The 27,471-nt window shown below is 36.0% G+C and overlaps 2 protein-coding genes, 1 long non-coding RNA gene and 2 pseudogenes across 4 annotated transcripts; 3 read left to right on the forward strand and 2 right to left on the reverse strand.

Annotated features, from left to right (window-relative positions):
- The first annotated feature begins 906 nt into the window (after positions 1-906).
- LOC145564368 (ABC transporter C family member 10-like) lies at positions 907-7,039 on the forward strand (annotated as a pseudogene). Its single transcript, XR_014094812.1, has 12 exons — positions 907-992; positions 1,092-3,249; positions 3,384-3,704; positions 3,793-3,879; positions 4,021-4,602; positions 4,690-4,854; positions 5,189-5,483; positions 5,622-5,836; positions 5,916-6,221; positions 6,308-6,371; positions 6,449-6,688; positions 6,853-7,039. The product of XR_014094812.1 is annotated as an ABC transporter C family member 10-like (transcript).
- A 1,716-nt stretch (positions 7,040-8,755) lies between these two features.
- Positions 8,756-10,791, forward strand: LOC145564370 (uncharacterized). Its single transcript, XM_081624690.1, has 2 exons — positions 8,756-9,266; positions 10,528-10,791. The coding sequence occupies exons 1-2, from the start codon at positions 8,836-8,838 to the stop codon at positions 10,631-10,633; spliced, it is 537 nt and encodes a 178-aa protein (XP_081480816.1). The 5' UTR covers positions 8,756-8,835; the 3' UTR covers positions 10,634-10,791.
- A 194-nt stretch (positions 10,792-10,985) lies between these two features.
- LOC145564372 (ABC transporter C family member 10-like) lies at positions 10,986-17,043 on the reverse strand. The gene is made up of 11 exons (XM_081624691.1): positions 15,028-17,043; positions 14,564-14,884; positions 14,385-14,471; positions 13,656-14,243; positions 13,398-13,562; positions 12,632-12,926; positions 12,284-12,498; positions 11,896-12,201; positions 11,721-11,784; positions 11,344-11,583; positions 10,986-11,111 (listed from the first exon to the last, which is right to left on the reverse strand). Exons 1-11 carry the CDS (start codon positions 17,041-17,043, stop codon positions 10,996-10,998), a joined length of 4,413 nt encoding a protein of 1,470 aa, XP_081480817.1. The 3' UTR covers positions 10,986-10,995.
- Positions 17,044-17,799: 756 nt separating this feature from the next.
- LOC145562726 (uncharacterized) lies at positions 17,800-22,085 on the forward strand. Its single transcript, XR_014094436.1, has 5 exons — positions 17,800-17,934; positions 19,283-19,463; positions 19,739-19,846; positions 20,161-20,508; positions 21,296-22,085. It is a non-coding gene; the product is annotated as an uncharacterized LOC145562726 (long non-coding RNA).
- Positions 19,498-25,601, reverse strand: LOC145564371 (ABC transporter C family member 10-like; annotated as a pseudogene).
- Between the last annotated feature and the right edge of the window lie 1,870 nt (positions 25,602-27,471).

The following is a 27,471-nucleotide window of genomic DNA, read 5'->3' on the forward strand; positions in this document are numbered from 1 at the left end:
CCATGGTTCCCCAATTACCAGCCCGGCATCCCCAGCCCATTGGCAACCTCAATTAATTTACAGTAGTTGATTAAACATACAAATTTCATTACTATTATCTCAAAAAAATGATCTTCTACCAACTATATGACATAAAAGTACATCTTAGTGGAGAGTAAGTGACACATGTAAAGCACACTAGTTACTAATCACTTAAATTAGTAACTAAACGACAATAACCGCACTGAAACTCGTTCATTCAAAACTCAAAAAGGCCAAAAATAAATATTCATTCAAAATTCAGAAAGCCAAAGTAATATTCCCTCATTCACCCAGAAAAAGTTATAAATAATTCACATATGCTTTTACAATGCATCGAGCACATGATTCTTAGTAAAGCTATTTTTCCACCAAAGCTAGCCTAATTTGAGTTGGAGTTTATAGTCACATATTCGAATTGCAAGGGTATGGTACAAAAAAGATATAGCTCCAATTAATCAAGAATTACAAGAATAGCTACAGATTATATCTTTATCATATCATTGCTAGTAGCAAAGAAGAAAATTAGAAAATTCCACAACTCCATCAATTTCTGGCATATGTACAGACTAATACCGTATTAGTAATATACTATTTCCAACAACAATGACAACGCCTTAATCCCAACAGTATAACATAACATGACAGTATAACACAAAAAATTAAAAGAAGAAATGGACTATTGGACTATTCATCACAAATATACCAGAGTCTAACCACAGTTGAATCTCTTCAACTCTCTGCCTCGATTAGTTCATAACCACAGTTGAGTATCCTGCTAAGTTCACTACCCCAAGCACTCATCTACTGTCTAGATTAGTTCATTCTGGTTAATTTCTGTATTTTCTTTCTGATGTGTTATAACTTCTTAATACTTTTATTTGACAGTATCCAACCTTAAGCAGCTACCTCTTGCAGCTGCTGTATGTGCAGAAAGTTTGGAACGAGTTATTACAATATGTTTTTTCGTTCAGGTAAGCTCTTGCATCAAGTCTTTGAGCAACATGGTACTACGATCCTGATAAATGAGAGGACTTCTGTCATCTTTATTGTCTAATGGTACCATGCTCTAGTTTTTTTCAGATCAAATATCGATAATCACCAGAGTTGCACGAGCTCCTGGTAAAGTTCGATGCTTTAGCCGCCTTGATGATTGATGTCAGAGACTTTTATGGCAATATAAAGATGGAGGATCTGTGGGCTTTATTTTGTGGCCAAACTGATTGTGCAGTAAACAGTTCTGAGCCTTGCAGTCCTCAATTTATGTTTGTTATCCATCCTTCTACCTGTGTCAACCATGCTTTTATTGTTTGCTTCAATCTACTGCTTCTGACAATCCTCTTATTCAGCTTCATTTACCAAATTTCTTCCAAGAAAATTGAGATACGAGCTAATCATAGACAGTTTTCAACCCTACACATGTTATCAGCTGTTTTTAATGCATCTTTGGGACTTGTTTACATAGGCTTAGGTATTTGGATTTTGAAGGAAAAGTTGAGAAGTGATCATTCTATTTCACCAATTCATTGGTGGATCATAAATTTCTTTCATGGAGTTACGTGGTTGTTCATGGGACTAACAACGAAACTTATAGGAGGGTCTTCCCCAAAAGCCCCATTGCAAATCTTGTCCATTCTGGTTTTCATGTATGCTGGGATTTACTGTTGTCTGGTTCTTTACTTCACCATAATGAACCATGAAAGAATTACAGTTAAGGCTGGCTTAGATATTCTGTCTTTCCTAGGAGCAGGTTTGCTCTTGTTATGTACTTACAAAGGATACAATAGTGATGGAAATAATACCCTTTACATGCCTTTGAATGTTGAGGATAAAGGTCTTAGAGAAACAGATTTAGCTTCCCAAATTACCCCATTTTCCAGAGCTGGGTTGCTCAGTGAGATGTCATTTCGTTGGTTGAAACCTTTGTTGAAATTGGGTAAGGAAAAGACACTTCAGGAAGATGATGTACCAAAACTTCGAGATATAGACAGAGCAGGATCCTGTTACCTGCAGTTTCTGGATCAAGTGAGTAAACGGAAACAAGATAATGAGTTGCCGTCAGAATCCACAATCTTGTGGAGTATTGTTGCATGTCACTGGAGGGAGATTCTGATGTCAGGGTTCTTCGCATTTTTTAAGATAGTCGCACTGTCAGCTGGACCTCTTTTGCTGAACTCCTTCATCAAGGTAGCTGAGGGTAAAGAAGTTTTCAAGTATGAAGGTTATCTTTTAGCCATCTTACTATTCCTTTCAAAGATTTTAGAATCTTTGTCACAAAGGCAATGGTATTTCCGAAGCAAATTGATTGGTCTCAAAGTGAGGTCCATGCTCATTGCAGCAATTTACAGGAAGCAACTAAGATTATCTAATGTTGCCAGAGGGATGCACTCTGGTGGCGAGATAATGAATTATGTATCCGTTGATGCTTATAGAATCGGAGAATTTCCATATTGGTTTCATCGTACTTGGACAACAAGCCTCCAACTTTGCTGTGCATTACTTATTATGATCCATTCAATTGGACTTGCAACCATTGGATCTTTAGTAGTGATTATATTAACCGTGCTTTGTAACACTCCTATTGGCAAATTACAACATAAGTTTCAAAGCAAGTTGATGGTTTCTCAAGATGAAAGGCTGAAGGCTTGCTCTGAGGCGCTTGTGAACATGAAGGTGCTAAAGTTATATGCCTGGGAGACGCATTTCAAGAATGTAGTCGAAGCATTGAGGAAAGTGGAATGTAAACGATTATCAGCAGTGCAGTTACAAAAAGGATACAGTTTATTTTTCTACTGGTCATCTCCTGTATTGATCTCTGCTGCTACACTTGGGGCATGTTATTTCCTCAAAGTTCCTCTACATGCCAGTAATGTTTTCACCTTTCTTGCCACTTTACGGCTGGGACAAGAGCCCATCAAAATTATCCCCGATGTCATTGGTGTAGTTATTCAGGCAAGAGTTGCCTTTGCACGAATTGTGAAATTTCTTGCAGCTCCAGAGCTTCAAATTGAAAATATCAGGAAGGAGAGAAAAATGAACAGCACAAACCATGTCATTCAGATGAAGTCAGCAAATCTTTCATGGGAAATAAGTTCATCAAAGCCGACACTAAGAAACATAAATCTAGATGTGCATCCAGGTGAGAAGGTCGCTATATGTGGGGAAGTTGGCTCAGGAAAATCAACATTACTAACAGCAATTCTGGGAGAAGTACCACATGCAGATGGAATTGTAAGCTTAACTCTCATGACTGCATGAACCTTCTTGATAGCACAGTCACATAGCTAACTCCGTAAATAACAACAAATTTATCGAGATTTTTATTGGATATATTGCCTTGTTCTTCAACATGTTTTCTCTTACAGGTGGTAGTCTATGGGAAGATTGCTTACGTTTCCCAAACAGCTTGGATCCAAACAGGGACAATACGTGAGAATATACTTTTTGGCTCTGCCATGGATGATTCTAGATACCAAGAAACTCTCCAGAGATGTTCACTGGTAAAGGACCTTGAACTTCTTCCTTATGCTGACAATACTGAAATAGGAGAAAGAGGAGTTAATCTAAGTGGTGGGCAGAAGCAACGAATTCAACTTGCTCGAGCATTATACCTAGATGCTGACATTTATCTTTTGGATGATCCATTCAGTGCTGTTGATGCACGCACTGCAGCAAGCCTCTTCAATGTAACTCTTGCAGCTTCACCATAAAATTCTTCATTTCCTTAATATTTTACCTAAAGTAATAAATGACTATTTACATACATTGTGACAGGACTATGTTATGGAAGCTCTTTCTGAAAAGACTGTCCTGCTTGTGACACACCAAGTTGATTTTCTTCCTGCATTTCATTGTTGTTTGGTAAGTGTTCTTAAAATGTATGCAAAAGGGTTCAGTAAACTTAGATATTTTCTGCCCCCACTAAAACTATGCTTTCCTACACTTTTTCTCTTTTTATCTGAGCCCCTGCATCAGTAATCATCAAAATGTTCTTATTTGCAGCTAATGTCAGATGGGGAAGTCCTTCAAGCAGGCAGCTACGATGAATTATTAGCTTCAAGTCAAGAATTTTTGGACCTTGTAACAGCACACAAAGAAACTGCTGGTACTTAAACACTGGCCGGAGATGGAAGACATAACTATCCAGCAAAAGAGGTTATGACATCAATGGATATTGAGAAACAATATCAACCACTGAAAAGGAATCAGTTGATAAAAGAAGAAGAAAGAGATGTTGGAGACACTGGTTCTAAGCCATACTTAATATACCTGAATCAGAATAAAGGCTATTTATATTTTTCAATTCTTGCTCTTGCTAATCTTGCCTTTCTGATCAGCCAGATATTACAGAACACTTGGATGGCCTATGGCATCGATAATCCTCATGTCAGAAAACCAACATTGATTGTGGTTTACCTCATAATTGGACTCTGCTCAACATTCTGCATACTTTTTAGATCTCTTGCAGCAGTTACATTAGGGATGGAAACATCAAAATCTTTATTTTCTCAGTTACTAAACTCCCTCTTTCGCGCTCCAATGTCATTCTATGACTCTACACCTCTTGGAAGGATACTAAGTCGGGTAAGAATAAAGTTATCATAAGCTTCCCAACAGTGATCCACACTAAAATTGTTACAGTAATTTACCTGCATTTCTTTTACTATGCAGATCTCTTCTGATTTGAGCATTGTTGACCTTGATATCCCCTTCATCTTCATGACAACCTTTGGAGCTACTGCAGTTGCATACACTAATTTAGTAGTTTTGACCATAGTTACTTGGCAAGTCTTCTTAATCTCCATACCAGTAATATACATGGCAATTCGATTGCAGGTAATCTTTTAAATAACCCTCTCCCAATTCAACTCTTCCCACAACTCTTTACGTCACCAAAAAAATAAATAGAACTTAATTGTGAGTTTTGTGACACATTTTTGGAGCCTAAACTTCCTTGTTTGGCAATTTGGGGCAGAACTACGTTTTTAGGGGAAACCGTGGTTACAGAAATTTCTCTATTATATTCAAGGTGTAGAGGAAAACTTTATTCACCTGCCACTAAATGAACTCTAAATCATAATACATATTGTCATCTAGTGAAAAGAAAGAGTTATAATAACTCTTAAATTTGCAGAATTTACACTAACTAGCCTATTAATCTTGTGTACAGAGGTATTACTATGCAACAGCAAAAGAGTTGATGAGACTCAATGGTACAACCAAGTCTATGGTTGCAAACCATTTGGCTGAATCTGTAGCTGGGGGAATGACTATAAGAGCATTTCAGGAGGAAGATCGCTTTTTTGCTAAGACTCTGGATCTTATTGATGCAAATGCAAGTCCATTGTTTCACAATTTTGCAGCTAATGAATGGCTAATTCAAAGGATTGAGATCCTCAGTGCCATTGTACTTGCAGCAGCAGCACTGTGCATGGTTTTGCTTCCTACCGGGACTTTTAGCTCAGGTGAGTAATTATACCTCCCTTTCTCTCTTCTGAAATTTCAATTGCTGCAAATCTTCCACTTATTCAAAGAGCATGGAGTTGTGCACAAATCAACAAAGATAAATGAATAAAGAAACTCTAATACAACTAATCATGCAGGCTTCATTGGAATGGCTTTAACATATGGTCTAGCGCTAAACATAAGCATGGTAAACTCAATTCAATATCAATGCACATTAGCTAACTACATTATTTCTGTGGAGAGGATTAATCAGTACATGAACATACCTAGTGAGCCTCCCGAAATAATCAAAGATAACCGCCCTCCACAAAATTGGCCATCGTTTGGTAAAGTGGAGATATACAATCTGCAGGTGAATTTTTTTACATTTAGAATCACATTTAATAAATTCTATACAGGCAAGGCATAAAGAATTCTCATTTCTGAAACAGATAAGATATAGACCAGATACACCCCTGGTTCTTAAAGGAATCAGTTGTACGTTTGAAGGGGGAGACAAAATTGGTATTGTTGGTAGGACTGGAAGCGGGAAGACTACTCTAATAGGGGCTTTGTTTCGGTTGATGGAGCCAATTGAAGGGAAGATAATAGTTGATGGAATTGACGTAGGTTCGATAGGACTTCATGATCTACGTTCACATTTTGGGATTATTCCCCAAGAGCCTACTCTCTTTAATGGCACTGTAAGATTCAATATAGATCCATTGTGCCAAAGCAACGACGAAGAAATCTGGCAGGTAAAGTCTCTCCTTCAAAAGATACATCTCTGAACATTTTGTTCAACCCATGACAACTGCACCTTCTTTTCTGTATTCATATGAAGGTGCTTGAAAAATGTCAACTAAAAGAAGATGTCCTAGATAAAGAGCATGGCCTAGATTCCTCAGGTAACACTTATTTCAAAACCACCTTTTCAGCCAATTATTATCTTTAAACCATAATATTCACTGAAATTTCATATCAGTTCTGGAGGATGGATCAAATTGGAGTATGGGTCAAAGACAACTATTTTGTCTAGGCCGTGCTTTACTAAGGAGAAGCAAGGTATTGGTGTTTGATGAAGCAACTGCATCAATCGACAATGCAACTGACATGATTATGCAGAAAACAATACGAAGAGAACTGACAGACTGCACTATGATCACAGTAGCCCACAGGATACCAACCGTGATGGACTGCACAAAGGTCCTTGCTATAAGTGATGGTTAGTATTCTTTCGCGTTTACAATCCTATATAGATCTTATTTGTTTTAAGGCCCTCCACAATAGATGTAACGCTAAATGATGTTCTTCTAGATTGACATCAGAGGCCGAAATACTATAAAAACACGCTAAATTCTGATGTACTGTAATGTGATACTTCTGCAGGAAATTTGGTAGAGTATGATGAACCTGTGAATCTAATGAACAAGGAAGGTTCGCTATTCGGCCAACTAGTTAAGGAATATTGGTCTCATTCCAATTGTACTCAACAATCGCCTCGGAACTAAAGACATCGAAGGTGGAAAACCTATGTAAAACTTTGATTAAATTCCTTTTTCTCCTTCTTTCAGATTATAACAGGACATTATAAGCAAGTAATTGAATATTATTAGGTTAATAATGCAACAAATACATCAATTAGGTTGAATTGTTTCAAAATTGATAAATGTAATTGATTGCAAATGTGTATAATTAATCTTGAAGCCAATTTTAGAAATTATGATTGAATTCATGAAGAATTAGACTTTAAAAGATTGAAAAAGTAGAATGCTTTGGTATAAATCGTATAATAGTGTTTTGATAATTCGCCATTATCAAGAATTATTGGATCGAAATAGAAGAAATTAAGTAAAAGAAAGTTACCTGGAGGGAATGCAGGAAATTCGAAATTGAGAATCGAACTGTGGCAGCACCGGAGTCTGAAAATGCAAATTATGGAGAAAATTCATGTTTCTCTCAACTTGAGAAACATGTTAAAGATCGAAAAGGGGCAAATTTGTCATTTCATCCAATAAGATGGAGTTAGAGCAACTCAAATAGTTATAGCTAGGGAGTTGATTGCAATTTCAATAATTGCCTAGCTATTAGCTTGACCATTGGAGTACAAAACTCAATTTGCTTGGGAATTAAACTTGCCAAAATAAAATGCTCATTGCATTAATTAAGGTCTTTCCATGTATTTTCTATCCAACAACTACTACTAAGTTATTTGCTAGCCATTGAATCAAAAAGTAGCTAAAATGATAATTAGCTTAAAAGTTTATGTGGCATGGCAAGCTGATTGTCAAATTAGCTTGTCATTGAAGTTGCTCTATACTTCCTCCGTTTTTTTATATTTGCAACAATTTGACTTTTACAGTATTCATGTATACTACTTTGACCATCTTTAATAATTTATAGCTATGCAAAAATATAGTCATGTGAATATGTGATATCTTGTTAGATTCATTTCGATTTATACTATTTTAATATCGAATGTTTATATTTTTTACATGATTGATAATCAAAAATATTAATGATCGAAATCATACATTGACAAATGTGAAAAGAGAAGTGCTGCAACTATTAAAAAAAAAAAAAAAGAGAGAGAGAGAAAGTAATACGTAAAATTTGATATTTATAATACGTTAGTTACTTAGTTGTGCGGTTTCTTAAAATTTTACCTTTATTTACCCCACATAATTTTTTTCTTTGATTACAAATCATGAAGTACGGAGTATATACAATTAGACAAAGAAATTTTGAATCAAAGAAAGTAATGGTTACTGTATTAATTTTGATTTGTGATTTGGAAAATTAGGGTGTGCTTTATACAATCAATTGTCATAAAGATACTTTAAAGATTGAAGTTTTCTCACTCTTATCTTCAACCTTGCTTTATTTTCAAAATATCTAGTTTTTCTTTTTTCTTACCCTTAAAAAAAAAAAAAAAAAAAAAAAAAAAAAAAAAAAAGAGTCGAATTGACAAGTAAGAAAATCCAAACAAAAGTACAATTTGATTGACCTACTTAGTTTTAATATGTCGAAAATCGACACCAGGAAGTCCTTTGTCACTCCCCTAGGGTGGGTTCTATTCACTAGAATTTATGCCAGAACTTATTTTAGTTATAAAATAAACTTGATTAACACAACTACTCTTAACTTATTTTTTCAAAACTTATTTTCCTAAAATAAAATAAGGTGAACATAACAGACTTTAATCCCCTATTTCTAAATGGGCTATACGGGATATAACTAAAAATCATGTAAACCAAGTTCAACCCAAAAATCTAGCCCGGCTCATAACACACTCATCAGAAAAAGTCCCAAAAATTGGATCAATCAAACAAAAAAAAAATCATCAATGAACAAACACAAGTGAAAGAAAAAATGTTATCCATTTCATCTCTCCCAAACACTCGTCTCACTTTCCCCACCAAAACCAAACACACCTTCTCTTCTTCCTCCATTTCTTCATCATTTTCCAATCAAATTTTCAAATACCCTTTAAAATTCCCCAAAACCCCATCAATTTCCCACCTTTCTTCCTCAAGAAATTCTCCCAATTTTGCACCAAAAGCTTCATCAGATTCAGAAGCAGAAGCAGAAGCAGAAGTTGCTACAACAAAATCAGAAGATGAATGGCTTTCCAGATTACCTGACAAAAAGAAACCTTTATATGCTCATAGTTTGCCCTGCATTGAAGCCTGGCTTAAAAGCTTAGGTTTTTATCAAAGTGATGAAGATAGGGCTGTTTGGTCTATTGATAATTCTGAATGGCGTGCCCAACTTTCCCTTGATATCACTGACCTTTATATTAGGTTTGGATTTCTTTAATTTTTCTCTTTCTGCTTTTTTTTTTTTTTTTAAAAAAAAATCATTATTATTGTTGTAAAATTGGGTTTTTGCAATTTCTTGTTTTTTTTTTTTTTTTTTTTTTTTTTTTTAATTTATGGTTTTGTTAATCTGTCCAAAAAAATAGGGAAAGTTGTGTTTGCAATTGTGATGATTTTGCTGAATGTGGGTGAAATAGTTGTGCTAATAATAGTTGCTAAATTTGGAATGTGATTGGTTGTGTTAAGGATAGCTTATTGAATCTGTTAAACAATAAAATGCCACTACGAGTAAAAAAATAAAGTATGTACTGTAATATTTTTGTAGATTGCAAATTTGGTGGGTTGCTATATACTTCGTAATTTATTTGTGGTTGGATTGGACACTGCCAAATTGTATGTCAGATTAATTTTTGGTTGGTAATTAAACCAGTTAACCAGACCAACAGGAGTTTTGGAAGAATAGGGCTGATTTGTTAGCTTTGGACAATTGATTATGGGATTTCCGCGGCGAATTACGGGATAGGTTTCTTGGATTTGTTTTTTGGGTTAAGAAGTGTGGTGTTCTGCATTCAGGCTTATTAGTTGTGGTGTGGTGTTAGAATGTGTCGTCTGTGATCGTGTGACTGTGTAGAAGCCATCATTTCGCGTAATATCAGTATATTCCAGCTAAAAGTTCTTTGAGTTTCATTGACTTGTGAAGCTGTGACCCATAATTTCTACCATGGATTCCGCCATTTTGAATGGCCAAGGATATCATTGAAGCATTAATCGAGAGCAAAATATTGTAGTTAGGTAAAGTGATTTGTGGAGGAGGAGAGTCTTCTGCAATGAACTGATCTAATGGGGAGAGGTTCTTTAGGGCTTGCATAAGTTGCATTCTTAATTTTGTAGGATTAGCTTGAAGACCAAAGAAAGGAGATATAGAGTTATGGAGTTTAGTTTAGTTTACTTATGTACTTTGGGAGAAAACAAACCTCTCAAAAGACACTTATCTTCAATTACTTCTGTTCACAATGATCATTTCTTCCTTTTCCTTTGATCTTCAGCCATTTCATTGCACCTTCATTTTGCTGATTTGTTGCTTCCCTTTTCGTGTCATCTCAATTTCTTTGCCCACCTTCTCATGGCATGCTTAATCAATCTTTAGATCCTTAAGCTAGACATAATTACTACTTGTAAATTGAGCTTGTGATTGTTATAATCTTACTCTATGATTTTTGACCTAATAGTTGCATTTGGTATGCAGATATATGAAGAGTGGATCAGGCAATCTAGAAAAAGATATGGAGAGGAGATTCAGCTATGCTCTCAGCAGAGAGGATATTGAGAATGCTGTACTTGGAGGACCATAAGCAAGATATGGGTTATTTATTGGTATAGAAATTCTGAAATGCATACGCGTTCATTAGGTTGTGGAACAATATTTACGTTATAAAAATTGCATTTTATGGTTATACACTTGTACATGTCTGAATATTTCTTGCATTGATTTATTGTTGCCCACAACTTGGCATATTGACTAGTCCTAAAAAAAGCACTAGAAATCCTATCAATACATGTCAAAAATAGTTCTTCAATCAATGCCTGAATGTTTGCATGCTTTCAAGAACTTACAATATCTAGTTTACTTCTACATTCAGCTCAAATACTTTGGAAGATCTCAGGCTTTCGTTCTCTTTATTTATTAATGATTGGTGTGCTAAATGCCTTATGTTCAGTAGGATTGATCAGCAGAATGGATATGAGACCAATATTCCTTGACAAGTTGGCCAAATAATGAGCTTTCGTTCTTCATTAGCTTCATTGGCTCATCATACTCCACCAAGTTTCCTGCAGGATGTTCTGTGTAACTTTTAGCATTGATCTCATCTGCTGTTTTTATCTCGAAGTTACGGTTTTTTAATTTTATTTTTCCTGAATTTTGCTCTCTGCTGAATATCTGAATAGCACCCACAACTTATTATACCCTGGAAGGTGGCTGTGAACAGTGTTTGGTTTAAAAGTGTTTGAGCTGACCTAAACATATTAGTAATGTTAAAAAAAATAAAAACCAAACACTTACCATCACTTATGGCAAGGACCTTTGTGCAGTCCATCACTGTTGGTATCCTGTGGGCTACGGTAATCACAGTGGAATCCGAAAATTCTGCTCTTATAGTTTTCTGCAGGATCATGTCAGTTGCGTTATCAATGGATGCAGTCGCTTCATCTAGCACAAATACCCTGCTTTTTCTCAGCAAAGCACGACCTAGACAGAACAGTTGTCGTTGTCCCATGCTCCAATTTGACCCATCCTCCATAACTAATGGTGAAAAATGTTTAGTGTAAAAATTGATAAAAACACATATTCATGTGAAGTATGTGACCTGATCTGCAAGGTCTGCAATAACAAAATGGTTGAAGACTGGTTTTTTGTGCTCTGAAAGAATGAAGAATTACCTAAAGAATCTAGTCCCTGATTTTTCTCTTTGACTGCTTCTAAAAGTTGACATTTGCCAAGCACCTTCTCAAGAACACAAAATCAGATGTTTTTGAATCATTTAAGAAATCTTTAGCAGTATACCATTAGGTATAATATACAGTAGAATCTTTATTACAGAAAGAGAAACTATACCTCCCAGATGACTTCATCATCATGCTGACTCAACGGATCCAAATTAAATCGTACAGAGCCATTAAAAAGAGTAGGGTCTTGAGGGATAATCCCGAAACGTGACCTTAGATCATGAAGTCCTATTGAACATATATCAACACCATCAACTATAATCTTCCCTTCTGATGGCTCCACCAGGCGAAACAATGCCCCTATTAGGGTAGTCTTTCCACTGCCTGTCCTACCAACAATGCCAATTTTGTTGCCCCCTTCAAATGTACAACTGATTCCTTTAAGAACCAGTGGAGTATCTGGTCTGTATCTTAACTGATTGAACATGAAAATTTTTTAGTACGTTGCCCTCTAACTAGAATCAACAAAATTTAAATCTTGATACAAAGATATTCACCTGCAGATTGCATATCTCCACTTTGCCAACCAATGGCCAGTTTTGTGGAGGGCGGCTATCTTTGATGACTTCTGGAGCCTCACTTGGTATATCCATGTATTGATCAAGCCTCTCCACGGAAATTATATCGTTGGATAATATACATTGTTTCTCAATTAAGAAAACCATACTCATGTTTAATGTAAGACCATACGACAGTGCCATTCCAATGAACCCTGCATTTTTGGTTGTCTTAGCATTACCTTGCAGAAATGCTCCTAGGTGATTTAATTTTACTCATCTCATAGAATATCTGTTATAACCACAAAAACCTCACAAGAGAGCAAAAGAGAGAGAGAGCTATCTCACCTGAGCTAAATGTTCCTGGAGGAAGCGAAACCATACATAATGCAGCTGCTGCAAGAACAGTGGCAGTGAGGGCCTCAATCCTCTGAATCAGCCATTCGTTGGCTGCAAAACTGTGGAAGAATGGGCTTGCATTTTTGTCAATAATGTTGAGATTCTTTGCGAAAAAACAGTCTTCCTCTTGAAAAGCTCTTATTGTCATAGCTCCGGCTAATGACTCGGTCAAATGGTTTGCAACCATAGACTTGGTTGTACCATGGAGTCTCATCAACTCTTTTGCTGTTGCCAAGTAGTAACGCTGTTGATACGTTTACAGAATAATTAGATGTTATACCTAGCAACAAGTTTATAGTTTCAGAAAACACTATGCTTCACAAATGACATCTTTACATTTTACATGCAGTTTACCAATTTTGGAGGTCATCAAGATCAGGAAGAATGCACTATTATCTTAAAAGATAAAGAGTGCAAGAATATGCAACCACAGTTTAGTCTCTCCTGAAAATTTAATGCAGCCCAATAGTTTCACGTGTCTCCACGTACGATGACCTTAACTATTCGTATCTTTAATATATTTTTAAACACAAAAAAAAATTAGATGGTCAAACATATCCCAGTGTTGCAATAAATATAGAATGGAGGGGTATTCACATTGAATGTACGAAGGTCACATCTTGATAAGCTAAGCGAGTCCTTGAATTTTGTTAAATAAAGCTATAAAAGGTTATGAGGGGAAAATAATATGTGAGGAGATCCTTTATATACTTACTTGCAATCTTATTGTCATGTAAATGACTGGTACAATGACAAACAAAGCCTGCCAAGTAATGATGGCCATTACTCCTAAAGTAGCATATGCCATAGTAGTTGCTGCAAAGCCCATCACAAAGCTGAATGGGATATCCACATCAACAATGTTTAAATCAGATGAAATCTGCAGGTTTTAAAAGAAGCAGGGGAAGTTAAAGTAATGTCAACTTGATTAATGCTGTGTAACTTGTAAGAGCTTTATAAGTTTATAACTCACTCGACTTAGTATCCTTCCGAGAGGTGTAGAGTCGTAGAATGACACTGGAGCGCGAAAGAGAGAGTTCAGCAACTTAGAAAATAAAGATTTTGATGACTCCATCCCAAATTTAACCACTGCAAGTGATCTAATGAGTAAAAAGAATGTCATGCCGAATCCACTTGTGACATAAACCACTATCAATTTTGATTTGCTGATGTGAGGATTATCAACACTAGAGGCTATCCATGTATTTTGTAATATTTGGCCAGTCACAAAGGCGAGATGTGCAAGAGCAACAATAGAAAAGTACAGGCAGCCTTTATTCTGATTCAGGTAAATCATGTAGGACTTAAAACCAGTGTCTCCAACTTCTCTTTCTTCTTGTTTAATCAGTTGGTCACCTATTAATGCTTGATATTGGTCCTCAACATTGACTTTATTAATCTCTTTTGCAGTACAATTGTGTCTCTCAGATGTGCTGACTTCTGCTAGTGTTTCAGTCCCTGCAGTCTCTTTGTGCGCGTTTACAAGGTCCAAAAATTCCTGACTTGAAGCTAATAGCTCATGATAAGGGCCTGCGCGAAGAACTTCCCCATCTGACATCAGCTGAAAACACGAATGATATCCTGTTACTTTAAAAGGAATACTAAAAATTTTGAAAGTTTGAAGGTCTAATGAGGCTTGAAGCACACATTTGAAGCAGAAGAAATCAATTAGCTAAGAGCATCACACAACTGAGGGACTCACCAAACAACTGTGAAACGCTGGAAGAAAATCAACTTGGTGTGATACAAGCAAGACAGTCTTTCCAGAAAGAGCTTCCATAACATAATCCTACAACAATGTAAAAAGATCAGATTATTCAGATGTTAACTTAGTTGTCAAGGAAAAAAAAATTCAATGGTTAAGGTCTAAGCTAAGGTTACATTCAAGAGGCTACTTGCAGTGTGTGCATCAACAGCACTAAATGGATCATCCAAAAGATATATATCAGCATCTTGGTACAATGCACGAGCAAGTTGGATCCGTTGTTTCTGCCCACCACTTAAATTAATTCCTCTTTCCCCTATCACGGTCAAGTCTCCATGAGGAAGAAATTCAAGATCTTTCACCAATGAACACTTATGGAGTGTTTCTTGGTATCTCAGATCATCCAAGGCAGATCCGAAAATAATATTCTCACGTATTGTCCCTGTTTGGATCCAAGCTGTCTGGGAAACATAAGCAATCCTCCCATATACTCCGACCTGTACAAGGGAAAGGTTTGCGAAACAATTTTACTATCAATCTCCTGCTTATCATCAGTAAAATTAGACATTAAAGATTTGATGAAATGCTAGTGAATAAATTGTGCAAAGGTTTAACTATGAGGGTTATTGAAGAATCTTACATTTCCATCTATATATGGCACTTCTCCAAGAATTGCTGCTAGTAATGTTGATTTTCCTGAGCCAACTTCTCCACATATAGCTACCTTTTCACCTGGGCGAATATCTAGATTTATATTTCTAAGTGTTGACCTTGACGGATTCATCTCCCATGAAAACTTTGCTGACTTCATTAGTATGGCACAGTTTGTGCTGCTGGTCATATTACTCTTTCTGACGTTTTCAATTTGAAGCTCTGGTGCAGCTAGAAACTTTACAATCCGTGCAAATGAAAGTCTTGCATGAATCACTACACTTATGACATGGGGTATAATAGTGACTGGCTCTTGCACTAGACGCAAAGTTGCTATAAATGTGAATATATTACTAGAGTGTAGAGGAATTCGGAGGAAATAGCATGCACCAAATGTAGCAGAAGACACCAATGTAGGAGATGTCCAGAAGAGAAGAGAATTGTATGTTTTTTGCAACAGCACTGCTGATAAACATTTATATTCCACTTTCCTCAATTCCTCGACTACATTCTTAAAGTGAGTCTCCCAAGCATACATTTTTAGCACCTTCATGTTTACAAGAGCCTCTGAGAAAGCCTTTAGCCTTTCATCTTGAGCAGCAATCAACTTGCTTTGTAACTTATGCTGCAGTTTAGCAAGGGGTGTATTGCATATTACTGTTAAAACTATCACTACTAACGATGCAATTGTTGCAAGTCCGACTGAATGGATCAGAATAGCTAATGCAAAGCAAAGTTGCAGGCTTGTTGTCCAAATCTGATGAAACCAAAAAGGGAATTCCCCAATCCTATAAGCATCAACACTTGTATAATTCATTATATTACCACCAGAGTGTATCCTTCTGGCAACATTTGATAATCGCAGCTGCTTCCTATAGATTGCTGCTAAGAGCATGGACCTCACATTAAGACCAATCAATCTGCTTCGAAAGTACCATTGTCTTTGTGACAAAGATTCCAGGATCTTTGAAAGGAAAAGTGAAATAGCCAAAACATAACCTTCATATTTGAATGCTACTTTTCCCTCAGCAACCTGAATGAAAGAATTGAGAAAAAGAGGTCCAGCTGACAACGCAAGTATCTTCAGAAGTGCAAAGAACCCTGATATCAGAATCTCCCTCCAGTAGCATGCAACAATGATCCAAAACATTGAGGTTTCTGACAGTGATTCAGCTTGCTTATGCTTATTCATTCGATCCATGAACTGCAAGTAACAAGATCCTGCCATGTCCATGTCTCGTAGTTTGGGCAAGTCATCTTCCTTGAGAGGTTTCTTCCTACCTAATTTCATCAAAGGATTCAACCAACAAAACGACATCTTACTGAAGAATCCGACTTTGGAAAATGGGGTAACTTGGGCAGTTAAACCTGATTTACAGCTCCCAATTTCCTCCCCAATTGTAGGAGTATACTCCTTGTAAGTACTTAACAAGAGCAAACCCCCTCCAAGAAAAGATAGAATGTCTAACACCCCCTTCACTGCTACTGCATGATCTACTGTGGCAGCAAAAAGAGCTAGAAAGCAGAATATCCCAGCATAGAGGAAAGCCAAAATGGACAAGATTCGCAATTGGACTCTTGGGAAAAACTCTTCAAGGCTTGTTGTTAGTCCCACCAACAACCATGTAACTCCATGAAATAAAAATATAATCCACCCATGAATTGGTGAAACAGAATGATCATCACTTTTCAACTTTTTCTTCAGAATCCAAAGACCAAAGCCTATATAAACTAGTCCAAGACATCCGTTAAATACAGCTGACAGTATCTGTATGACACAGAACTGTCGTATACCACGAGCATTTAGCTCGAGTTTCTTGGAAAGAAATCTGCAAATAAAGCTGTACAAGAGGACTGCTAGAAGGAGTATATTGAAACAAACAAGTAAAGCATGGTTGACACATGATGAAGGATGAGTAACTGACCCGAACTGAGGACTACAAGTCTTCGAACTGTTGCTTTCGCAATCAGATTGCCCACAAAATAAAGCCCACAGATTTTCCATTTTGATTCAACTATCTTTTTCCCTGCATTAACATAAGAACTCAGAATTAGCACACATAAACAGGAACACAAGATTGTTGTTACGATTTAGTCAACTAGATTGGTCATCGTAGAAACAATAATTAAAAGCTCTTGCAATGAATCTTGTACAATAAGTCCAATACCCACCAAAAAAAAAAAAAGACGAAAGTACTGCTTTGGATTTTATAGAGATGACAGAACTTAGAAGTACTGTAACATTATTATTTTTTTCTATTTAGGTGGAGAATGCTAAATTATGCACTTATTTAACTAATTAGCACCAAGTTGATGTAGATATGACAAAATTACCATAGAAGTAACCATGTTATAATACTTAGCAATATTTAATTGTAGTATTTCTTAAAAATCATTTGATTGTGTGCACTATATGAAACCTTTGGAGTAATCCAGTAAGATATTCGATCCTAAGTGTTAAATATCACCGTTAGGGACTTTAATCAACTAATTTATTTATTTATTTTTTTTAGGAGGAAAAATCAACTAATTTAGTTGGTATCTACTACAACTATTTTTTTTTTTTTTTTACAAGTTGATCTTCTATGCTTTGAACTTTTAAAGTTGGTGTCTTCATAGAACTACTTCTATAAGTTAGTTGAAAAAAAAAAAAAAAAAAAAAAAAAAAAAAAAAAACTATTGAAACTTTGTCATTCTCCCCAGTCCCCACCACAACCAAACACACCTTCTCTTCTTGTTCATCAGTTCTCCCTCCATTATTTTTCAATCAAATCTTCAAATACCCTTTGAAAGTTCCCCAAAACCCATCAATTCCCTACCTTTTTTCCTCAAGAAATTTTTCTAATTTTGTACAAACTGTCCCCTCATAATCTGATATCACTAACCATTATAATAGGTATGCGTTTCTTTGATTTTTGCTTCCCGGGTTGTTTTATCTTTTATATAATCAAATTATTATTACTGTTGCAAAATTGGATTTTTGCAATTTATCATTTTTTTTTACTAATTTTATTCTTGGGTATAACGTATAAGTGAAAAGGCATTAATTTTGTGTTTTTGTTAATATGTTAACAAATTGGCGATGTTGTGTTTGCAACTGTGTTGATTTTGGTGAATGTGGGAAAAAAGAGAATCGGTGCTGAAAAAGTTGCTAAGTTTGGAATTTGACTAGTTAGTGTTATGGATTGCTGATTGAATTTGCTTGAAAACCCATTGTTAGGGGAAAATATGTGCATTAGATTGAATTTCATTGGTTGAGTTTCAGTATTAACTATACTTTGTTTTGTCAAATGTGTGGTTAGTCATATGCTATTAGCAAGAATTAATGTCCTGTATACCAGACGCTGTTAAGATTATTTTTGGTTAGTATTCATACCAGTTAATCAGACTGACATGAGTTTGGAAGAATTGGAGTTGATGTGTAAGTTGAGGACATATGGTTGGTTTAGTTGTGTCGTTTTCGTGGCGGACAACAGGATAAGTTTGTTGATAAAGAAGTGTGTTGGATTGAATCCAGGCTCATAAGTTGTGGTATGGTGTTAGAGTGTGTGTCTTTGATCGCTTAGCCTTGTAGAAGCTATTATTCTATGTAATATTTGTATATTCCGGCGATTTGTTCTATGAGTTTGATTGGCCTGTGTAGCATCCGTTCTACAATGGACTCCTCCATTCTGAATTTCTAGGAAAGTTATGGAAAGAATTGTGACATTAATACATTGAGAGTCGATAGGAAAATAATGCAACTAGGAAAATTGATATGAGAGGAACCTTCTGCAATAAACTGACCTGTTGGGGAGGGGTTCTTTAAGAATCATAGGATGTTAGGATTAGCTCGAAGAGGAAGAAAGGGAGTTTGTTAGAGAAAGGGAAAAAGGGAAAAAGAGAAACAGAAATGCTATAAATAGAGAAGTTAAGAGAAAGAAATCATGATATTCATTATTATTATGAGTTTCATTTAGTTTGCTTTTGTATATTGGAAGAGCAAGCCTTTCAAAAGATTGTATACATCTTCAATTACTTCTTATTCTTCCATAAGTCAATTACAATTATCTTTTTCTTTTTCTTCCCTTAATCTTCATGCTACCGGTTCATAGCACCTTCATTTTTCTGCTTTGTGGCTTCCCTTTACGTGTCATCTCATGTTTTCCTTAAATTCAATGTAGTTACTATATGTAACTTGAGCTTACGATTGTAATAATTTTACTCTATAATCTATTGACCTGGTAGTTGCATTTGGTGTGCAGATACTTTAAGAGTGGACCAGGCAATCTTGAAGAAGATGTGAATAAGAGATTCAGCTATGCACTGAGTAAAGAGGATATTGAGAATGCTGTACTTGGAGGACCGTAAGCAAGGTTATGGAGTTATTCAATCATATAGAAATGCTGAAATGCATACATATTAGGTTGTCGAACCACGTTTAAGGTATTAATTTGCTTTTAATGGTTACACTTGTACTAGTGGAGCCAGTAGAACTTTGTACATGTCTGATTTTCTGAATATCTCTTGCATTGATCATAATGTTGCCCACAACTTGGCATATTGACTAGTGCTCAACAAAACACTAAATATCCTATCAATTCTTGTTATAAATAATTTTTGGATCAATCAAATTTTACATGCTTTCAAGAACTACAATATCTAGTTTAACTCTACATACTTGGTATGCTAAATGCAATTTACTCGGTGTGACTGATCAGCGGAATGAATATGAGACCAGTATTCCTTGACGAGCTGGCCAAATAATGAGCCACCGTTCTTCATTAGCTTCATTGGCTCATCATACTCGACTAATTTTCCTGCAAGAGGTACAGTGTAACTTTTAACATTTTCTAATCCTGCTGAATTGCTGATATTAATTTTTAGTATGGCTTTCTTTTATCTGAATTCTGCAAACACTACAAGGTCTACAACTAATTATACACAGGAAGGTGGCTGTGAACTGAGTTTGATTTTTACGTGTTGAAAGTTGAGCTGACTTAAACGTAAAAGAAATGTTGTAAACAAAACACTTACCATCACTTATGGCAAGGACCTTTGTGCAGTCCATAACTGTCGGTATCCTGTGGGCTATAGTGATCACAGTGGAATCCGAAAACTCAGCTCTTATCGTTTTCTGCAGGATCATATCAGTTGCGTTATCAATGGATGCAGTCGCTTCATCTAGCACTAATACCTTGCTTTTTCTCAGCAAAGCGCACCCTAGACAGAACAGTTGTCGTTGTCCCATGCTCCAATTTGACCCATCCTCTATAACTGAAGGTGAAAAATGTAGTGCAAAAATCGATAAATCACATTTTGGTTTGAAATTATTGTTCTGCTAGGTCTTCTCTAACAAAATGGTAGAAGACTGGTTATTTGTTCTCTGAAAGAATGAAGGACTTACCTAAAGAATCAAACCCCTGGTTTTTCTCCTTCACTGCTTGTTTAAGCTGACATTTGCCAAGCACCTTCCCAAAAACACAGTAAAGTAAGCTCTTTTTTTTTTCGTTTTTTTTTTTCACAATGCATGAGATATAGCATTCTAACATTATGTAGAATGTAAAATCTGTATTACAGAAAGAGAAACCATACCTCCCAGATTTCTTCATCATTATGCTGACTTAACGGATCCAAATTAAATCGTATGGTGCCATTAAAGAGAGTAGGATCTTGAGGGATAATCCCAAAACGTGACCTTAGATCGTGAAGTCCTATTGAACATATATCAACACCGTCAACTATAATCTTCCCTGCTACTGGCTCTACTAGGCGAAACAATGCTCCTATTAGCGTAGTCTTCCCACTGCCAGTCCTACCAACAATACCAATTTTATTGCCCCCTTCAAATGTGCAACTGATTCCTTGAAGAACCAGTGGTGTGTCTGGCCTATATCTTATCTGCATTGACCATGGAAATTTTTAGTGTCTCCCCATCTTTGCAAACTGCCAAATTAAAATAGATACAAAGAGATTCACCTGCAAATTGCATATCTCCACTTTACCAACCAGTGGCCAATTTTGTGGAGGTCGATTATCCTCGATTATTTCTGGAGCTTCACTTTGTATATCCATGTATTGATTAAGCCTCTCCACGGAAATAATATGGTTAGCCAAAATGCATTGACATTGATTTGAGATAACCATACCTACATTTAATGTGAGGCCATATGATAGTGCCATTCCAATGAACCCTGCATTATTGTTGGTATATAAGAAAGTCATTTTGTCCATCTTGTCTTTGTTAATTGAAGCAAAAATCAATGTTTCTGTAACAGACTCTGATCTCACCTGGGCTAAAAGTCCCGCGAGGAAGCAAAACCATACACAGTGCTGCAGTTGCAAGAACAGTGGCACTGAGAGTTTCAATCCTTTGAATCAGCCATTCTCTAGCTGCAAAATTGTGGAAGAATGGACTTGCATTTATATCAATAAGCCCAAGACTTTTAGCAAAGAAACGGTCTTCCTCCTTAAAAGCTCTAATTGTCACAACTCCAGCTGCAGTTTCAGCTAAATGGTTTGCCACCATGGACTCGGTTGTACCATTCAGTCTCATCAACTCTTTTGCAGTAGCAAAGTAGTAACGCTGCCAATATGTTTCAGAGACTAGTTAGGTGTTACATCTAGCAATAAGATTTAAAAACAAAAAACAAAAAAGAAAAAAGAAAAAGAAAAAGAAAACTCTTTTCTTCAGAAATCAATGTATGACAATCACGTCTGTGTAAGCTATAATATGACAGCATGTATTTTGTTGAAAGGTAAGTTCTATGGTGGAATATCTTACTTGTAATCGTATAACCATGTACCGGTACAGTGACAAACAAGACCTGCCAAGTAATGAAGGTTAAAACTCCTAAAGTAGCATATACCGTGGCAGTAGTTCCAAAAGCTATCTGGAAGGCGACTGGTATATCAACATCGATGATACACAAATCAGATGAAATCTGCAGGGTTTAGAGAAACAGGGGAAAGTAGCATATGTGAAATGTTAGTTCAATTTGGATTAATGTTGTATAACTTGGTAAGAGCTTTATGTGTACTTACACGACTTAGTATCCTTCCGAGAGGTGTAGAGTCATAGAAAGAAACTGGAGCTCGAAATAAAGAGTTTGTTAGCTTTGAAAATATTGACTTTGATGATTCCATCCCTAATGTAACCACTGCAGCTGATCTAATGAGTAAAAATAATGTCATGCAGAATCCAATGATGATGTAAACCACAATCAATTTTGATTCGCTGATATGTGGTTTATCTACACCATAGGCCATCCATGCATTCTGTGATATCTGGCCGGTCAAAAAAACAAGATGAGCAAAAGCAACAATAGAAAAGTACAGCCAGCCTTTATTCTGATTCAAGTATATAGCATATGGCTTGAAACCGGTATTTCCATTGATTTACTGTGATTTACTTGACAATGGTTCTCATTCTTCTCAATGTTCGGTCTCTTCATCTCTTTTGCAGAACAATCGTGTCTTTCAGATGAGCTGACTTCAGCAAGTGTTTCAGTACCAGCAGTCTCTTTGTGCGCATTTACAAGGTTCACAAATTCCTGACTTGATTCTAATAACTCATGATACGGGCCTGCACGAAGAACTTCCCCTTCTGACATCAGCGGCATATAGTACAACTACCTGTTATTAATGACAGCAGGAAGTATATACACAAATATAGTAGATAGATAGATAACTATGAAGGTCCATAGGGTTGGATGCAAAGCCATGGCACTAAGACAGAGGTGTTTCATCATTTAATCTTCACCAAGCATCAGTATTTTCCTGTTACAGCCTTTGTATTTTTATTTTTTTAAATTACAGGAACCAAATTTCTCTTAAGGTAAGGGATTCTTGAAGCATGCATCATAAGAATGCTCCACAAGCATCATACAACTGAAGAACTCACCAAACAGCAATGAAATGCGGGAAGGAAATCAACTTGGTGTGTCACAAGCAAGACGGTCTTTTCAGAAAGAGCTTCCATAATATAATCCTATCGCAGCATAAAAAGTTCAGATGTTACATGAATATATATATTAAGGAAACGAAGAAAGTTGAAAGGTAAAGATCAAGAAGTTACATTGAAGAGATTAGTTGCAGTGTGTGCATCAACAGCACTGAATGGATCGTCCAAAAGATATATGTCAGCATCTTGGTACAATGCACGAGCAAGTTGAATCCGTTGCTTCTGGCCCCCACTTAGATTAATTCCTCTTTCCCCTATTTCGGTCAAGTCACCGTAAGGAAGAAGTTCAAGGTCTTTTACCAATGAACACCTGCCAAGAGTTATCTGGTATCTGAAGTCATCCATGTCAGTTCCAAAAAGAATATTATCGCGTATTGTCCCTGTTTGAATCCAAGCTGTCTGGGAAACATAAGCGATCCTACCAAAAACTTCTACCTGTATAAGGAGAATTATTTAGTAAAATTTTCCAAAAAAAATCACCTGCTGAACTGCTGTACTATCAATAGGCCTAAATCAAGGTGATCTGGAAGAAAAAAAAAAAAAAAAAATCCTTTACTACATATATAAAATGATGCAATGATTTAAGGGTTGCTGACGGAGCTTACATTTTCATCTATGTATGGTACTTCTCCAAGAATAGCTGCTAGCAATGTTGATTTTCCGGAGCCAACCTCTCCACATATAGCCACCTTTTCACCTGAACGGACGTCTAGATTTATGTTTCTGAGTGTCCTCTTAGATGAATTCATCTCCCATGAAAAATTAGTTGACTTTATTAGTATGGCATGGCTTGTGCTGGTCATATTAATCTTCCTGACATTGTCATTCTGAATCTCTGGCTCTGCTAAAAACTTGACAATTCGAATAAACGAAAGTCTTGCATTAATCACTACACTTATGATATCAGGGATAACTCTGATGGGCTCTTGCACTAGTCGCAAGGTTGCGACAAATGTGAAAATATTACTGGCATGTAGAGGGATTCGGAGGAAATAACATGCACCAAATGTAACTGAAGACACCAATATAGGAGATATCCAGAAGAGAAAAGTATTGTATGCTTTTTGTGTCAACACTGCTGATAAATATCTATTTTCTACTTTCCTCAATGACTCAACTACGTTTTTAAAGTGACTCTCCCACGCATACATCTTTAGCACCTTCATGTTCACAAGAGCCTCCGAGCTAGCCTTTAACCTCTCGTCTTGAGCAACCATCAACTTGCTTTGAAACTTATGCTGTGATTTGGCTAGGGGAATGTTGCAAATCACGGTTAAACTAATCACTACTAATGATGCAATGGTTGCAAGTTTGACCGAATGGATCAGGATAACTAATGCCAAGCAAATTTGGAGGCCTGTTGTCCAAATCTGATGTAACCAAAAAGGGAATTCTCCAATCCTATAAGCATCAATAGTTACATAATTCATTATCTTACCACCAGAGTGCATCCTCCTAGCAACATTTGATAAGCGTAGTTGCTTCCTGTATATAGCTGCTGTGAGCATGGACCTCACTTTGAGACCGGTCAATCTGCTTTGGAAGAACCATTGCCTCTGTGACAAAGATTCCAAGATCTTAGTAAGGAAGAGTGAAATCGCCAATACAGAACCTTCGTGTCTGAATGCTTCTTTACCCTCAGCAACCAGGATGAAGAAATCAAGGAAAAGAGGTCCAGCTGACATTGCAAGTATCTTCAGAAGCGCGAAGAACCCTGATATCAGCATCTCCCTCCAGTAGCATGCAACAATTGACCAAAACATTGTGGATTCTGATGGTGATTTAGCCTGCTTATGTTTATTCATCTTTTCCATAAACTGCAAGTAACAAGTTCCTGCCATGTCTACGTCCTGTAATTTGGGTAAGTCATCTTCCTCGAGAATCTTCTTCCTACCCAATTTCATCAAAGGGTTCAACCAACAGAATGACATTTTACTGAACAACCCACTGTTGGAAAACGGAGTAACTTGAGCAGCTAAACCAAATTTACTGCTGTCATTCTCCTCTACATCCGGAGGAGTGTACCCTTTGTAAGTACTTAACAAGAGCAAACACCCTCCTACAAAAGATATAATTTCTAACACCCCCTTCGCTGCTATTTCATGGTTTACTGCAGCAGCAAAAAGAGTTAGAAAACAGAAAATCCCAACATAGAGGAAAGCCAAAATGGACAAGAGTCGCAATCTGGCTGTTGGGAAAAGGTCTCCTTTGAGGCTTGTTGTTAGTCCCACCAAAAACCATGTAACTCCATGAAAGAAAAATACAATCCACCCATGAATTGGTGAAATAGAATGATCAGTTTTCGACTTTTTTACCAAAACCCAAATGCCAAAGCCGATATAAACAAGTCCAAGACAGCCATTAAAAACAGCTGACAGTATCTTCAGGACAGCAGAGAACTGTTGCCTATTACGAGCTGGTAGCTCGAGTTTCTTAGAAAGAAGTTTACAAATGAAGTTATACAAGAGGACTGCTATAAGCAGTACATTAAAACAAACAAGAGAAGCATGGTTGACACATGAAGAAGGATGAGTAACTAACTCAAACTGAGGATTACAAAGCTCGGAACTGTTTCTTTCGCAATCAGATTGCCCACAAAATAGAGTCCACAGATTCTGCATTGAGTATGTTTCAGCAACCTTTTCCCTGCATTAACATATATACAGAATTGTGTCAAAAAAAACATATATACAGAATCAGCACATATAAAGCTATAATCTTTGAATCAAAGCATGAACAAGAACACAAGATTATCATGAAAAAAAAAAAGGATGATTACCTTTGGTTTTGAGAGAGTTGACAGAATAACTCAGAAGTACTACCATCTCTTTATACATATGTTCAGTGAATTATGCACTTATTTAATTAGCATCAGATTGCTTAAGATATGACAGGAGTACTTAATTTGATTAGCACCAAACTTTGACGATTAAAAGAACTTACCTGGCCTGCAAGAAAATCCCATAATCATTTGTCAGTCATTAACAATACATTAAAAATAAGCAGTACATTGTTACGTGCATATGTTACGTGCCCAAACTCAGCAAGTATTAATGTCGCATATGAGTAAGTATCAAAATGTCAGACTCGTTCATGGATACTTGAGCTGAAATGAAGACTACGAGTTCAAAAAGAAAAAATAAAAAAAGAAACACAAGGTTACCAGGTTAGTTCATCAACAGAAATTATATGAATCAAGTATTATCTACTAAAACATGATAACAAATTAACAAGTACATAAATAACATAATCTTCCGGATTTTATGGGATTACCTAAAATCATACAATATGTAATGATTCTGATTATTGGAGAAACCCAGATATTCGTGTGATTAATTGATTATTTACATATTCTATCAAAGACTGATGTCGTGCATAGCAGCATAGGTGCATTGCATTAAACATGAGAATCTCCATGATCCATATTATATGTCACGTTTTTTTTTTTTTTAAAAAAAAAAAAAATTCTTGGCCAGATAGTACGTACTCCATGTATGATGTAAAGATTTATAGTCACAAATTGTGTTGAAAGTTGTTGGAGAAAATTTACATTGATTCAAATAGTGCGAGAATGCTAACTAGTTTAATTGGTTAGAAACTTTAAATTAATTTAAATAAATCATTTAAAAGTATTGAGAACAAGTCTTGTTTACTTCATTTGTTTTTAGTACAATAAGTCTATACTCTCTACACGGTTTTTTGAAATGAGTGTTCTTTACAAAAATAAAACTAAAGGTCTCTTCTGATTTACTGAGCTAAATTGAACTGACTGGAACTGAACTAAACCGAACTGAAATGAATTGTTTATGAGAGAAGGAAATTAGGAACTGAACTGAACTGATTCGAGCTGAACTGAATTGAATTGAAATTAAGTTGAAGAGAATAGACTCTAAATTGATTACGAGTAGTTGATTAAAGTTGTAAAAATTGGTAACTAAAACATAAAATCTTGTTTGCTTTATCTAAATTTGCAACTTAAAAATATCAAGCTTTATCTAAATTTGCAACTTAAAAATATCAAACTAAAAAAATATATTATTGTAACCAATCTCCTCGAATTTTAAGAAATCAATAAAGAATGAGATTTAATCATTTTTTTTTTCCCTAACCATTGACCTAAATTTATTATACGGAATAAAGATGCGTATTTTGTAAGCACAAATTTTTATATGTGATTGACCATACGATATGGCTAGAGTTACTTTTCTCATAAAAAAAAATGTGGTCATAGTTACTGATTTAGTGTTACAGGGGTCAGTTCCTCCAAATGACTATTTTGTAAATCAATGAAATCTTGACCAAATTAAGCCCTGTTCTTTTGAGCATCTTGAAAGATAGAGCAAATTTTAATAGGATAGTGCAGATGTCAACAGAGAAAATTAAATCAATTAGACATAACTGAAAAAAACAGAACGAAACAAGTTTCAACTGAGCATAACAGCTCAAAAGAATGTGCCCTTAAAATACCACCCTTATTTGTTCAAATTGGAT

The sequence above is a fragment of the Chenopodium album genome, chromosome 10 (assembly GCF_948465745.1).
Source record: "Chenopodium album chromosome 10, dcCheAlbu1.1, whole genome shotgun sequence".
Classification (NCBI taxonomy): domain Eukaryota; kingdom Viridiplantae; phylum Streptophyta; class Magnoliopsida; order Caryophyllales; family Amaranthaceae; genus Chenopodium; species Chenopodium album.